At 57.5% G+C, this 14,551-nt stretch overlaps 1 protein-coding gene across 3 annotated transcripts; it reads left to right on the top strand.

Annotated features, from left to right (window-relative positions):
• Positions 1-4,058: 4,058 nt before the first annotated feature.
• C2CD2L (C2CD2 like) lies at positions 4,059-14,016 on the top strand. 3 transcript variants are annotated; one of them, XM_028158420.2, is made up of 14 exons: positions 4,059-4,793; positions 6,741-6,836; positions 7,204-7,323; positions 7,488-7,598; positions 7,716-7,832; positions 8,147-8,258; positions 8,377-8,485; positions 9,158-9,222; positions 9,316-9,443; positions 9,529-9,697; positions 10,633-10,731; positions 10,865-10,998; positions 11,081-11,366; positions 13,288-14,016. In XM_028158420.2, the coding sequence occupies exons 1-14, from the start codon at positions 4,440-4,442 to the stop codon at positions 13,497-13,499; spliced, it is 2,112 nt and encodes a 703-aa protein (XP_028014221.2). In that variant the 5' UTR covers positions 4,059-4,439; the 3' UTR covers positions 13,500-14,016. The 3 variants fall into 3 exon arrangements, with proteins under 3 accessions (XP_028014221.2, XP_054581240.1, XP_054581241.1); XM_054725265.1 differs by having other exon boundaries at positions 10,630-10,731; XM_054725266.1 differs by lacking the exon at positions 13,288-14,016 and having other exon boundaries at positions 10,630-10,731; positions 10,825-10,998; positions 11,081-11,351.
• Positions 14,017-14,551: the final 535 nt, after the last annotated feature.

The raw sequence follows: 14,551 nt of genomic DNA, 5'->3' as shown, positions 1-14,551 counted from the left end.
TTTGGAACATGACGTGCTTGAGGAATAGGGTCAGGTGGACATTTTGGCCAAAGATAGTCCCCCTGTCTTTCAAAACCCGGTGTGAAATCTCTCTTCTACTTAAAGGTGGCTCTAATTAAACTACGAAAAACCATCTATTTATAAAGTATACTTTATACACATGAAGTAATCCCGGTAATTTACATGATAGAATTTCATCAAATTTTCAGTACTTATTATCCCACTGGTATTGTTTTCCTGTGTGTGTGTGTGTGTGTGTGTGTTAGCACGCACGCATATACACACATGTGCATCTGTGCCTGACTGGAAACTCCCAAGAGTTTTCTGGTCCACAGGACTAAGGATACACAGGCATCTGTATACAAGGCAACAGCACGCATAATGAGCCTGGGTCTGAAAGAGGTACAGGCAATAGAAGCACATTTAGTTGTAATCAAGGGAGGTGATAGGACCTCGAGGAAGAATAGCATCTCCAAAGTTTTCAGTGAGTGGCAAGATTGGAAGAGTCTTCCAAACAGGGAAAGGATGAGGCGGGAGCAGGTGGGACGGAGGGGCTGCCTGGGAGCCCCCGGAGGCAGCACAGCTATCTCGCCAGGAGCAGGCTGCGGCTCCCTGTTCCTCGGACTGGAAGAGGGTGGGGAGACGTTCAAAGACAAGACACTTAGGGATTCATCGTCCAGGACACGTGTTCCCATCAGAACATAGTTACATGGATACTTGTCATATAATCTCAATATTTTTGTTCCCAAGATGGTAAATGCCCAGTTGATTATCAGACTAATGAGAAGAATCAAACACATCACTTGGCCACACTTGAAATGTCAGGCCTTTCCTGGCAAGAGTTCAAAGCATTTGCCTGAGAGCGGCAGCTCATCCCGGGCCTCACAGATGAGGTGAGCTGTCAACACTTCAGTGGCTTCCTGAGCTGAGCAGACAATGTCTGAGAAGAGTATCTGCTGCTAGGGCGTCCTGAGTGCCTCCCAGGGCACAAGGCCATGCACTATTCAGTCTGAGTGCCTGGCAGCTTGTCCTCGAACTGTCTCAGCGCACCGGGAAGTCCACGAGACAGCGTGGAGAGTGGGGGCTCGGACCCTGGCAGGACCAGACCTATGGCTCTTTCCAGGCAGCTGGGTGACTGTTTTTGCTTTTCTTCCTGCTTCCCACCCCCCTATCAGTTTTTCAGAAACTGTTACCTAAAAGGTAACAGATCTCCCATTCCACTAGGATGACATGAATGAATTTTCAAAAGATGGAAACAGTGTAGAAATTTTTAGTGTTTACATGTATATTGTAATATTTTTTGTTAGACTTCTAAAAATTACAAAGAATTGACTAATCTCTACTATGTGAATGGAAAACTCTTAAGTACTGTAGGGACACAAAGTGATATAAATACAGTTTTTAGTTTTTTCCCTCCTTTCAGCATCGAAAAGCAACTTGGTTAAATATGAGGGAAGAGAGAAGAATAAGACAGGGCTCTACTCTTTTTAAAAAATTTTTTTTTTTAAATTGATTTCAGAGAGGAAGGGAGAGGGAGAGAGATAGAAACATCAATGAGGAGAGAGAATCATTGATCGGTTGTCTCCTGCAAGCCCCACACTGGAAATTGAGCCAGCATCTGGGCATGTGCCCTTGCCTGGAATCGAATCCTTCAGTCCTCAGGCTGATGCTCTATCCACTGAGCAAAACAGCTGGGGCAGGGCTCTACTCTTTTTTTTTTTTTTTAATATATTTTATTGATTTTTTTTTTACAGAGAGGAAGGGAGAAGGATAGAGAGTTAGAAACATCGATGAGAGAGAAACATCGATCAGCTGACTCCTGCACACCCCCTACTTGGGATGTGCCCGCAACCAAGGTACATGCCCTTGACCGGAATTGAACCTGGGACCCTTCAGTCTGCAGGCCGACGCTCTATCCACTGAGACACACCAGTTAGGGCCATGGCTCTACTCGTATGCAGCTTCCTGGTGCGTGGGAAAAGCATACAAATAAATAACCAGCTAGACCATAAGACAATGAAATGAGTGCTACAGGTCTAAGCCACAGGGGAAAGGAAGCGTGGGAGCACTGCTTAGGGAGACTCAGGAGATTGAATTGCTAAGCAGCATCTGGCAGCTGAGGAGCAAGGGCTCAGGGGCAGAGTTGAGGCAGTAAATCCAAGCTCTCAGGGGAGCGAGGCCCCTGGGAGGCCCTCAGCTCCTGAAGAAGGGTTCTCGGGGGAAGAGGGTCCTCAGAGTGAAACTTTGCACGTGGAACCTGCTCCCCTAGCCTGGCTGCTCTGCCCAACCGACAGCTTCCTCCTGCACCCCAGCTTCTGGCTCCTCCTTTCATCTCATGTGGGCTCCGCCCCTCAAGCTGGAAACCCACAATGTGGGAATCTGCCATTGCTTTTGGTGTTCAATGATGATTCATGGGCAGGGCCACAGCAAGGGAGCAGTGAAACCAGGGGCCCCCACTCCCCCACCACCCACCACCTCCTCTGGCTCAGGCACCTTGGTGCTGACCTGCCAGCTTCTGTCTCACTCTGGAATTCTATACTTTAAAGAGCACTGCTTAGCCCGGCTGAGCGTCGACTTAGGAACCAAGAGATCAAGGTTCGATTCCGTCAGGGCACAGGCCCGGGCCATGGGCTTGATTCCCAAAGAGGGCGTGCAGGAGGCTGCCGATCGATGCTGTTCTCTCTTATCAGTGTTGCTATCTCCCTCTCCCTCTCCCTTCTTCTCTCTAAAAAGCGATAAACATGATAAACACACACACACACACATTTTTAAAGCATTGCTTGCTTCCAGGTACTCATTTCTCAGACAACCAACTGGGTTTGAGAGAGAGAGAGAGAGAGAGAGAGAGAGAGAGAGAGAGAGAGGTTTAATACTTTCACTGTTGAGCCTCTAAGGAAGGCACTGGATGCCGAAGTTCTTGCAATGTGTATGTGGAGAAGGGCCTTTTGGGGAAGGAGATTCTTTGAATCCTTTTGTAGGATTTTCCTTCCCCTTCCTCCAGAAAGCAATGACAAGCTCTTGTCCTATAGAAATGGAATCCACTCTCCTAAAGCTAGGAAAGGTGTACCTATAACACAATTTTGGGGTGCTTAGTGGGATATTAGCTACTTGGAGGGCAGGGTCCTCTAGCCAAATCTACTGATAGTCCAGGGCTACCCACCAGCTCCCTGCTCGCTACCACTCCCTCCACACATGCTCCTTAGGCAGGAGCTGTGACGATGGAAATATATTATTTTTAAAAAAGCAAGCAGCCCCAGGCTTGGGAAATAGCACCTGGACAGCCCCCAGCAGCAGGGAGGTTAGTAGGGTGCTCCTGTGTCGTCGCTCCAAGGCGCAGTGGGGTGGGAATGGTAGAGGGGGCATAATGTTCCATGGTCTGTCCCAACCTCGACCAGGTTGGGGTTCTGCTCTCTCCCTGGTCAGTATCAGCTGCACCTCGGCCAGGCACTGCTATCTGGGAGGGCACTCCGCCTGCAGACCCGGGCCTAACTTCAGCCAGGAAATGGGAGCCAAGAAGCCGCTGAGCCGCCCAGCCAGTGTGGCTCAGGGGTTGAGCATCAACCTGTGATCCAGGAGGTCACGATTCCATCCTGTCAGGACACAAGCTGGATCCCCAGTGTGGGGCGTGCAGGCAGCAGCTCATTGATGATTCTCTCTCATCATTGATGTTTCTATCTCTCCCTCTCCCTTCCATTCTAAAATCAATAAAAATATTTTTTTAAAAGGAGCTGCAGAGCCTGGGGGTGCTGGGAGAAGGGAAACGCTGTCCATGGGAGTCACCTCCTTAACCCCACAGGCGCCAAAGGACAGAAATGTGAGCAGCAGAGGGGACAGCGGAGCAGCTTCCCAGCTGAGTGCAGCCACTCCGCGGGGAGCTCGGGAAGGAGGAGCACCCCGGGTTCAGGATGGGGCGGGCGGTCCAAGAGCCCGCCTATTTTCAACCCCGGAACCACCTCCGCAGCGCCTCGCCCTCCCGCGCGACTCCCCAGTGGCAGCGCCCCAAGCCCCAAGCCCCGCCCCGCGGGGTGCGGCCCCTTTAAGGCGGTGGGGGCGGGGCGTGCGGTGTTGTCAGTGTCAGCCCCGCACGCAACCCCCGGTAGCCCAGCGGAGCGGCCGGAGCCCCGCGTTCCTGCAGCCGACCCGGCGGGCCCGGGGGGCTCGCGCCTGGGCGGTGCGAGGAGCCCGGCGCGGCCGACGACTAACCCGAGCGGGACTGCAGGACCGAGGGGCGACCGACCGCGGAGAGGGACCCGGCGCGGCGGCCCCAGGGCCCCCCTGATTGCTCTCCGTGCACCCACCTTCCCGGCGCCCGCCCCACAGAGCGCCCGAGCCCGCGCGCCCAGCCCCGGGGGAGCCGCCCGCCCCCGGCCGCCCGGGCCATGCTCCCCCGGGGCAGCGGCTGAGCCGGAGCGGGACCGGGAGCGCGGCCCGCGCGGAGCATGGAGCCGGGCCGGGCCCTGCGGGACGCCGGCTGGGCGGCCCTGCTGGTCCTGTTCGCGGCCTCGCTGCTCACGGTGCTCGGCTGGCTGCTGCAGTCCGCGCGCGGCTGGTGGCGGCGGGGGGCGCCCGGGGACCGGAGCCCGGGACCCGCTCCAGCGGCCGAGCCCGGGGGGCCCCTGCGGGAGCTGGGAGTGTGGCGCTCGCTGCTGAGGCTGCGGGCCGCTCCGACCGGCGCCCCGGGGGAGCCCGGCGTCCGGGGCCTCCTGGCGTCCCTGTTCGCCTTCAAGTCTTTCCGAGAGAACTGGCAGCGGGCGTGGGTGCGAGCGCTCAACGAGCAGGCCTGCCGGGCCGGGGTGAGTCTGACGGGACACCCAGGGGTTCCCTCGCTCAGCCTTTCCTTCCCTGGGAGGGACGGCTCGCCGCTGCCCGGAGGGCCGGATGGGGGTGGGGATCAACGGGGGAGCCCCGGGCCTCTCTTCCACTTTGGGGTCAGAGAAAAGGGTGCAGGTGAGGCTGGAGGTGGTAGAAAGCCGGCTGGGTCCCCAATTCAGTGTTCTTGTGGTCGGGATACCCTGGCTCCCGACCCGGGTCCAAACTGCTGTTCTCATAGCAACGCTAATCCCTGAGCCCGAGAGCGCTTCCGCCCAGTCTGTGTGCGGGTTGCGTTGGGGTGCGGGGAGGGGGGGCGGGGCTGAGGGAGTAGGAGGGAGACAGGTAGTACACCTCCCAAGGAATTTGCCTGGTTCTCCTGCCTCCACACCAGTTAACATTTCGGGTGCCAAGTCCCTGATGCGATCAGGCATATTCCAAAGGAGCCTGCTTTACCCTCCCCCGCCCCTCGGTAATCCGCTGCTGCCGTCTAACTCTTGTTTCCTTGCTGATGTGTTGAGGGAAGGTGTTTAGGTGGAGAGCAGATAGACAATCCACACTCTTCCCCAGATGAGCCGAGCCTGTCACCAACTAGCCTAGTCTACTTCCTCCCATCGCACTTCCCAGGAGGTGGGGCAGGAAGCTCTCTTGAGACTGAGAGGTGGGGTGGGAGGTCGAGGTCTCCCTCTCTTGGCTCCTGCCCACCCTGGCCCAGCAATCTCCTTGCTCTCACCTCCATCAGGCCCCTCACTCAGTGTTCTCCACCACCACTCCTGGGAGGACTTTACTAACTCCCCAGATGCCTAGACACAGAAGTGGCCACACGAGAAGTTGCCCTGTCTCCTGTCCAGGTGGCTGGCAGAAATCCAAATGCCATCTTTCAGTCAGTCTTGAACTCACACCTCCACCCGGCATTCCCTGCACCTTGTCCCTTGGTCAGGAGTGACTCCCCAGGGCAGCTGACTCAGCTGGACATTGGCCTCTCTAGCTGGGAGTAGGGAGATTGGGGTTCCAAGCATCCATCTCCCCATCTCCTTGGGCCTGGCCTCCAGACGTGACAACTGCAGGAGCCAGGCATTGGCTTCCCTGGGTTCGGCCCGTGGATTTGTTCCCTCCCATCCCAAGGCTCAAGGAAGAGCTGTCAGCCCGTCTGGGCCGCCCAATTCTCCTTCCCTCCCTGCTCTCCAGACAGGGCTGCAGCAGGTTGCCTCGCTCCAATGAAAGAATTAGGAAGCTCTTTCAAGACCTAAGCTAAGCAGCTTTTTGCTCCCTAACACCACCCTGCTGTCTGCGGGAGGGATTAGCCAGCCTCTGGACCCTGGAGCACTTTGAGCTGGCTTTTCTTCCCAGTCCCTCTGGTAAAGTTCCCCAAGGCCATGCCGAGCTGTCTTCCTCTCCAAGAGTACGGAGAAAATCATACTCTTGTGCATCCACATCCTATTTATCTGGAAGAAGGCGTGGCCTCATTTCCCAGCTCTTGCCTTGAATAAGTGGGCCTTACTCTTTTGCCCTTAGCTCAGGTGTGTCTCTCTCTGCCCAGCTATCATATATAGGTAGCAACCTACAACTTTATTACTTTTTTCTGTGCATCCCTTTTCCTTTGGGTGGAGGTTGGAGGATGAAGAGGAAGTTGGGGGGAGAAGAGGGAGGCTCCTGGTATTCCAGGAAAAATCTAGGGCCTCTGCTCAAGGTGACCTGGTCTCCGCGATGGGCTAGCTCCCCACTTCTCCCTGGCAGCTGCAGGCCCCTGGAGAGGTGGGTTTGGAGGACAACACATCCTATTTGAAAGTCCTGAGCCAAAGAGGGGTCAGAAGCCAGCCTGCGGCTGCGGCTGCAGCCTCAGCAGTGCCAGGTCCCGTCAGCAACTGAGCAGGCTCGCCCTGCAGAGGCAGCTCCAAAGACCTGATCCTGTGTCCACATTACTCCCTCAGAGCTCTATCCAGATCGCCTTTGAGGAGGTGCCCCAACTCTTCCCCAGAGCCAGCATTGGTCATGTGACCTGTGTAGACCAATCAGAGAACACCATGGTAAGGGTCTGCTGGGCAAGGCTTCTTTAGGGTCTCAGAGGGGGCTGATTCCAAGAGTTCCCTTTAGTCCAAGGGCTCTTAACCTGAGGTTGATGAATGACGAAGAGATCCAAAGATTGGCTTCAGGAGGTCTGAGGATCTCACTAAAGTGACATGCAACATGCAGTACATGTGTTCATATCTGCATTTTTCTGGGGAGAAGAGTCTTTGGCTTTTCTATGATTCTTTTATGGTCTTGTGGCCCCCAAACAGTAAAGTCTCAAGGACAACTGAAGTGGGGAGGGTCTGCTGATCCATCACAGAGCAGGGCAAAGCAGGATGGCGCATCCTTCCTCCATGCCTAACCTCCATGCCTTGCCTGTCCCAGGTGCTGCATTGTCAGCTCTCTGCTGAGGAGGTGATGTTCCCAGTTTCTGTGACCCAACAGTCCCCCGCTGCCGTCTCCATGGAGACCTACCACATCACTCTGACACTGCCACCAACACAGGTGGAGGGGGTGGGAAATGGAGTTGGGCAGCAGGTGGTTCAATTGCCTCCGCCTTTTCAGCTGGGCTCCTTTCTGAGAGGGGATTGCGGGGGGTGGGGGGGTCCTGGGGAGTGGGAATAATTGGAGAAGTAGGCAAGTCATCTCAGTCTCTGTCCCTGTCCCAGTTGGAAATTAACCTGAAGGAAATCCCTGGCGAGGGGCTCCTTGTGTCCTGGGCCTTCAGGAATCGCCCAGATCTCAGCCTGACAGTGCGTCCCAAGCTGCAGGCCAGAGAGGTAAGGGAGCAGGGCTGGGGGGCTAGGGGTTGGGGGGGGGGGCAGGAAGAGACAAAGCAGGGAGGGGGAGGCCGAGCTGCCCCCCCCACCCCTGTCTCTGTTCTCTTCTCCCTGCAGAGAGGTGAGGAGCAAGTGGAGGTCTCCACGATTGAGGAGCTGATAGAGGATGCCATCGTCAGCACCCAGCCAGCCATGATGGTCCACCTCAGGGCGTGCTCTGCCCCTGGCGGGCTGGTGAGTAGGCACTGAGAACGAATAGTTTGTGCTCTGACCGATGTGGCTCAGTTGGTTGAGAATCATCCCATGCACCAAAAAGTCACAGGTTCCATTCCTGGTCAGGGCACATGCCGGGTTTTGGGCTCGATCCTCAATAGGGGGCTTGCAGGAGGGAGCTGATTGATGTTTCTCTCTCTCTCTCCCTCTCCCTCTCCCTTCCTTTCTCTCCAAAAATCAATAAGAACGTATTTTTTAAAAGAAGCTAATTGTTTGCAGGCAGTGTCTCCAGGGTACTATGTTGGAATTCCCTTCTGACCTCCTTCTGTACTTAGGTGCCCAGTGAGAAGCCCCTCACGCTGTCCCAGGCCCAGCCAGCCAGCCCCAGACCCACCCGGTTACTCCTCCGGCAGCTTCGGGCCTCGCACCTGGGGAGTGAGCTGGAAGGTGAGCGCTCGCTGTGGCTAGGGGGCTGCGGGTTATGCTTGTAGGCACTTGGCCTCTGTTTTCCTCAGTGGCTTCCTGGGAGTCTTTGATCTGCGCATCACATTCCTGTCTCCCCCAGGCACTGGGGACCTGCGCTGCATGGCCGAGCTCGACAACCCCATGCAGCAGACGTGGACCAAGTCCGCGAGGGCGGGTCCCGAGGTGGAGTGGACGGAGGACCTGGCCCTGTAAGGCTCGCCCCCCTGCCCCTCCCCGCTCCCCGGCAGACTGAGTCCTCCCTTCCAGCACAGCCTGGCAGAGCCAGCTCTCTTGTCACTGGACCTTGCTGTGTGCCCCTTAGGCCAGGCCCCGGCTAGGTCCTGGGTACATATGTGACCAGGATACAGTGCCCGCCTCGGCGTGGTGTCGGTGTCGAGGCGGAGACAGATGTATGTAGAGAGCACGGAATCAGTGTCTCCTCGCGGTTTACAGCCAGTGCACAGGAGCGCCTCCTGGGGGAGAGTAATTCCTGGAGGGGAGTGAGGGTCAGAGCAGGCTTCCTGGCGGAGGCGATATTTAAACCACACCTTCGAGTACCAGGAGGGTTCAACAGGCTGTTCTCGGCCGAGGGAAGAGCGTGAGCAAAGGAAAGATGGTGGTGTGACAGAGAGCGACTGGAAGGCGGAGTGGGGCAGGGGCAGAGGGGCCTGCATGCGCCGCTGAGGAGTATGGCCTCCACTCGGGCCTCTCCTAGTCTCCGGGGAAGAGGAAGGCCTTGGCGGGCAGGGATGAGTCCGAGGGGAGCACTCGGACCATCTTATTTATGTGCATCACTGTCTGCCTCTGGCCTGAGATCAGTTCGGGGGTGGATTCCCTTTGCTAACCTCCCCGCTCCCTGCCCCTGCTTCTCCTGGCTGCAGGGATCTGGGCCCCCAGAGCCGGGAGCTGGTCCTCAGGGTGCTGAGGAGCAGCCACTGCGGAGACGGTGAGTAGGAGGCGGGAAGGAGCACCCGGGTGGGGGGCAGGTGCTGAGTGGAGCCTGACCATGGGCCCGGCTCATGGTGCTGCCCTTCCCCAGCCGAACTCCTGGGCCAGGCCACACTGCCCGTGGGCTCCCCTTCCAGACCACTGTCCCGGAGACAGGTGTGCCCACTCACCCCGGGGCCCGGCAAAGCCCTGGGACCCGCAGCCACCGTGGCCGTGGAGGTGAGGAGCGACCCGGGAAAGAGGGGAGGAGGTAACAGAGGGTGGTCTTTGAGGCCGGCCTCTTTGCGCTCCCACCCCTCGACAGCTTCAGTATGAGGAGGGTTCCCCCCGGAACCCCACCCCCTCCACGCCACGCCCCAGTATCACACCTACCAAGAAGGTCGAGCTGGACCGCACCATCATGCCTGATGGCACCATTGTCACCACGGTCACCACTGTCCAGTCCCGGCCTCGCACTGTAGATGGCAGATCAGGTAAGAAGGAGGAGCCGGGAGCCCAGCGGTGGCCAGGGGCCCTGAGCGGCAGGACAGGGAAAGGCAAGGAGAGCTCTAACCCTACCACCCGGCTTCTCCACCGCATCTTCCTCATGATCTCTGTCTCCCCCAGACTTCCCCCTCACCCTCCCTCTCCCTGACGGTCCCTCTCATGTCAACCCTGGACCCGCCCACCCCGCAGTGGGACCCTTGCACTTGCACCTCCCTAAGTTCCCTGTCTTTTCATGGTCCGGTCCGTTCCCCTCTTTCCCCAGCCCCACTGCCTCATCTTCCCTCCCTCGACCCTCCACCAGCCAGTACCCTGCAGGGCCTTCCACATGCCAGTGGCCTCCATGGTGTTTCTTCTGCTCCCAGGGCCCTCCATGACATTTCTCCCGTCTCTCGGGGTCCCATGGGATTCCCCTCTGTCCAGGGGCCTCATGTGCCATCTCGCACCTCAGTATTTTCATGGCATCTCCCCACATTCCCATAGTTCCTGTGTGCCTCTTTGTCCCCAGGGCTTCTTCTTCTTCTTTTTAAAATAAGGAATATGAGTTATTTTTTTTGTGTTAAATATATTTTTATTGATTTCAGAGAGGAAGGGAGAGGGAGAGTGAGAGAGAAACATCAATGATGAGAGAGAACCCTTGATCGGCTGCCTCCTGCACACCCCACACTAGGGATCAAGCCCCCAAACCCGGCATGTGCCCTTGACCGGAATCAAACCCGGGACCTTCAGTCCACAGCCCGATGCTCTATCCACTGAGCCAAACCGGCTAGGGCTCCATGGCATCTTCATAATCACTCCTGTGATTCATCATCTCTGATTCACCCCTGCCCTCTGAGTCACCAAAGCCTACATCTCAACAAAGATGGGGTGGGCGGGGGCCATTCTCAAACACCCCCCAGCTCACTGACCCTCCCCCACCCAGCAGACTCCCCCTCCCGCTCCCCGTCCAAGGTGGAGGTGACCGAGAAGACGACGGTGCTGAGTGAGAGCGGCGGCCCCAGCAGCGCCTCCCACAGCAGCAGCCGTGAGTGGGGACCTGGGATGTGGGAGTGTCAGCTGGTACTGGGGCCCCAAAGTCAAAACCATGTTGGCTGGGGCCTGGGGGTTCTGGCCCAAGGGGAGCCGGAGCGGAGTCGGGTCCACCGTCTGCCCAGCAGGGGAGAGCCGCCTGGCCAACGGCCTGGACCCTGTGGCGGAGACGGCCATTCGCCAGCTGACGGCGCCCAGCGGGCGGGCGGCCAAGAGGACACCCACAAAGCGGAGCACCCTCGTCATCTCAGGTGTCTCCAAGGTAACAGCTCGGGGGAGCAGCCGAGGTGGGCCGGGAGCCCTCACGGTCACCGCAGCCCGTCCAAACCTGTCCCTCTCGCCAGGTGCCCATTGCGCAGGACGAGCTGGCGCTGTCGCTGGGCTACGCGGCCTCTCTCGAGGCCTTGGCGCAGGACTCTGCCGGAGACGGCAGCGGCCCCTCTCCCCCGCCCTCGGACCCCCCCGCCGCCTTTCCAGGAGCCCTGGACGCCCTCTCCAGCCCCACCAGTGTCCAGGAGGCAGATGAGACCACACGTTCGGACATTTCCGAGAGGCCGTCTGTGGATGATGTTGAGTCGGAAACAGGATCGACTGGTGCCCTGGAGACCCGCAGCCTCAAGGATCACAAAGGTGGGGCGAGGTCGGCAGCCCCTCCTCTGATACCCAGTGTCATGACCTGGGTCCTCCTGGAGCCTTAGGGACGTGAAGGCCGAAGCCAATGGGCTGTGTCCTTCCTCAGGGGCTGCCAGAGGCCCAGCCGGGCTCAGCGAGCTAAGGTAGAGAGGGGAGGGCGCTGGGTGCGCTGGGTCCTGTGGTTTATTCACCACGGATTTCCCTTTCCCGTGTCTAAGTGTGTCTCTTCCTTCCCTTTCTTTTATTTTTATATATATCTTTATTGATTTCAGAGAGGAAGGAAGAAGGAGAGAGAGATGGAAACATCAATGATGAGAGAGAATCACTGATAGGCTGCCTCCTGCACGCCCCCTACTGGGGATCGAGTCTGCAACCCAGGCATGTGCCTGGGACCCTTCAATCCGCAGGCTGACGCTCTATCCACTGAGCCAAACTGGCCAGGGCTCTTTCTTCCCTTTCGTTATGTACTCTTTCCCCTGTGAGTGTGGGCTGGCCCTGTGCAGTGACAGCTGTGATCGGCCGTGGCACTCCTCACTTCTAACAGGAAGGGCTTCCCCCAATGTCTTCATCCCTCTGTCAACGAGTCAGTCAACCACGCTGCACCTAACCATTTCTGGCTTCAGCCTGCATCACTTCTTGGGATAATGAGTTCCCAAACCCAAAGCCTGCTGCGTGAGACCTTCCTCATGACGCTCGTCTGCATGTACCTCTTGGACGCAGCCCTTCCTGCTCACGTCCTGGAATTTTGTCCATGAGTCCGTGTCAAACAATTTTGTTCTCCCATGTCTGCCTCTGAGGACATTTCTTTTTTTCTTCTTTTAAAAATATTTTTGCCGAAACCGGTTTGGCTCAGTGGATAGAGCGTCGGCCTGTGAACTGAAAGGTTCCAGGTTCGATTCCGGTCAAGGGCATGTACCTTGGTTGCGGGCACATCCCCAGTAGGGGGTGTGCAGGAGGCAGCTGATCGATGTTTCTAACTCTCTATCCCGCTCTCTTCCTCTCTGTAAAAAAAATAAAAAATAAAAAATAAAAAAATAAAATAAATAAAAATATTTTTGATTTCAGAGAGGAAGGGAGAGGGAGAGAGAGATAGAAACATCAATGATGAGAGAATCATTGATCGGCTGTCTCCTGCACGCCCCCCCCACTGGGGATCGAGCTTGCAACCCTTGAGTGTGCCCTGACCGGGAATCGAACCATGGCCTCCTGGTTCATAGGTCAACGCTCAACCACTGAGCCACTGCCACCGGGATGAGGACATTTCTTTAGAGACACCCTCTGCTCAGCCTTGGTCTTTCCATAGTGAAGAGTCCCGGTGGTCAGTCTGTGGGCACAGAGCAGCGGCCCCTGACACTGCTCCTCGGCCAGCGGTCAGCAGGGCACACAGACTCCCACCAGCACCACCGCTCGCTCCTCAGCCAGGACCAAGGGCACGTTTTGTCTCACTTTCTTCCCTGAGGAAGCCTGGCTTCCAGGCCCAGGGCCTGGTCTGTTCTGCATGGTCGACCCCTTCATGCTTGGTCTTTTTTTTTTTTAATATATTTTTATTGATCTCAGAGAGGAAGGAAGAGGGAGAGAGAGAAACATCAATGATGAGAGAGAATCGTGGATTGGCTGCCTCCTGCACGTCCCACACTGGGGATGGAGCTCACAACCTGGGCAAGTGATGGGGAATGGAACCCTGACCAGGCTGGCCAGGCATGCTGGCTTCTCTCCGCCCCTCCAGCCCCCCTCCGCCCCCTCCAGGCCCCTTCCAGCCCCCCTCCAGCCCCCTCCAGGCCCCTTCCAGCCCCCCTCCAGGCCCCCTCCAGCCCCCCTCCGCCCGCTCAGCGCCCCCTCCAGCCCCCTCCAGCCCCTTCCAGCCCCCTCCAGGCCCCCTCCAGTCCCCTCCGCCCGCTCAGCGCCCTCTCCCCCGCAGTGAGTTTCCTGCGCAGCGGCACGAAGCTCATCTTCCGCCGGAGACCCCGCCAGAAGGAGGCCGGCCTGAGCCAGTCGCACGATGACCTCTCGGACGCCATGGCCTCGCCCAGTGTCCGCAAGAAGGCCGGCAGCTTTTCCCGCCGCCTCATCAAGCGCTTTTCCTTCAAGTCCAAGCCCAAGGCCAATGGCAGCCCCAGCCCCCAGCTCTGAGGCCCTGCAGGCGGGAGGGCCCCGGCGGGGCCAGGACACAGAGGGGGTGCGGGGGGGGCGCTGCCTGGCCGCCTGGCACCCCACAGAGCTGTGCCCGCTGTTGGCACCCACCCCTCGGGCGTCCCGGGCGCCCGGCTCCTCGCCGACCCCCCTCCCGCTGTGCTCGCTTTTCTATGAGTTTGTGTGGCCCGGACTCGGACCGGCCTGGCGCCGGCGGCCCTGTCCCTTCTCAGGAGGAGGGTCCCCATGGCTGGGGCTGCCCACCCGCGCCCTCAGGCCCTGCTCTGCCCAGCACCGCTGAGGACACCGGCAGGTTCCCCCCTGCTCCGCCCCTTTGGGACCGGTTTGTACTTGATGCCTCCGGAGCAGGGCTCCACCGGGAGGCTCCGGCCGGGGACCGCCCGCACTGACGGCTGCAGGGGCTCCCCACACAGGGCTGCACCTCGGGGTGTGGAGATGATGATGGCCATTGCTGTATGATGATTTGGAATTTAATTTATTAAAGTCAATTGGAATTTATAAACTGGACCACTGGTTATCCTTTGAGAGGTGAAGAGGCAGTGAGGCTGTGGGGTTGATGGGGTGGGAGGATCCCAGACGGCCCAGGTACCAGGGGAACACATATCGGGTCTGCTAAGAACTTCCTACCCAGCCGGTGTGGCTCAGTGGTTCGAATCCCAGTCAGGGCTCATGCCCGGTTGCTGCTCAATCCCCAGTGTGGGGCGTGCAGGAGGAAGCTGATCCATGATTCTCTCTCATCATTGATGTTTCTCTCTCTCCTTCTCCCTTCCTCTCTGAAATCAATAAAAAAATATATATTTTAAAGTTCCTTCCTGCAGGGAGGAAGGGACATGTAGAAAGGGGATGGAGAACAAGAGTCTTTAAAAGGTGAAGTTGTAGCAAAAAGTCATTCAGACAAAAAAGACAGTTTCCTAGTATAAGCATCTTCATTTCCCTTAAAAAATTTTTTTTCTTTTTCTTTTTTTTTAAATTCTCTCTCTCTCTCTCTCTCTCTCTCTCTCTTTCTCTTTCTCTCTCTCTCTCTCTCTCTC

Source organism: Eptesicus fuscus, chromosome 13 (assembly GCF_027574615.1).
Source record: "Eptesicus fuscus isolate TK198812 chromosome 13, DD_ASM_mEF_20220401, whole genome shotgun sequence".
Taxonomy (NCBI): domain Eukaryota; kingdom Metazoa; phylum Chordata; class Mammalia; order Chiroptera; family Vespertilionidae; genus Eptesicus; species Eptesicus fuscus.
The sequence above is the reverse complement of the archived record's forward strand: the minus strand, read 5'-3'. Positions and strand labels throughout refer to the sequence as shown.

Bases quoted from the DNA above. Each gene is read 5' to 3' on its own strand.
- C2CD2L (XM_054725265.1), top strand. From the start codon at position 4,440: ATGGAGCCGGGCCGGGCCCTGCGGGACGCCGGCTGGGCGGCCCTGCTG. The intron at 7,833-8,146 runs GTGAGTAGGCAC...TTCTGTACTTAG, and splicing joins GCTCTGCCCCTGGCGGGCTG to GTGCCCAGTGAGAAGCCCCT. The intron at 8,486-9,157 runs GTAAGGCTCGCC...TCCTGGCTGCAG, and splicing joins TGGACGGAGGACCTGGCCCT to GGATCTGGGCCCCCAGAGCC.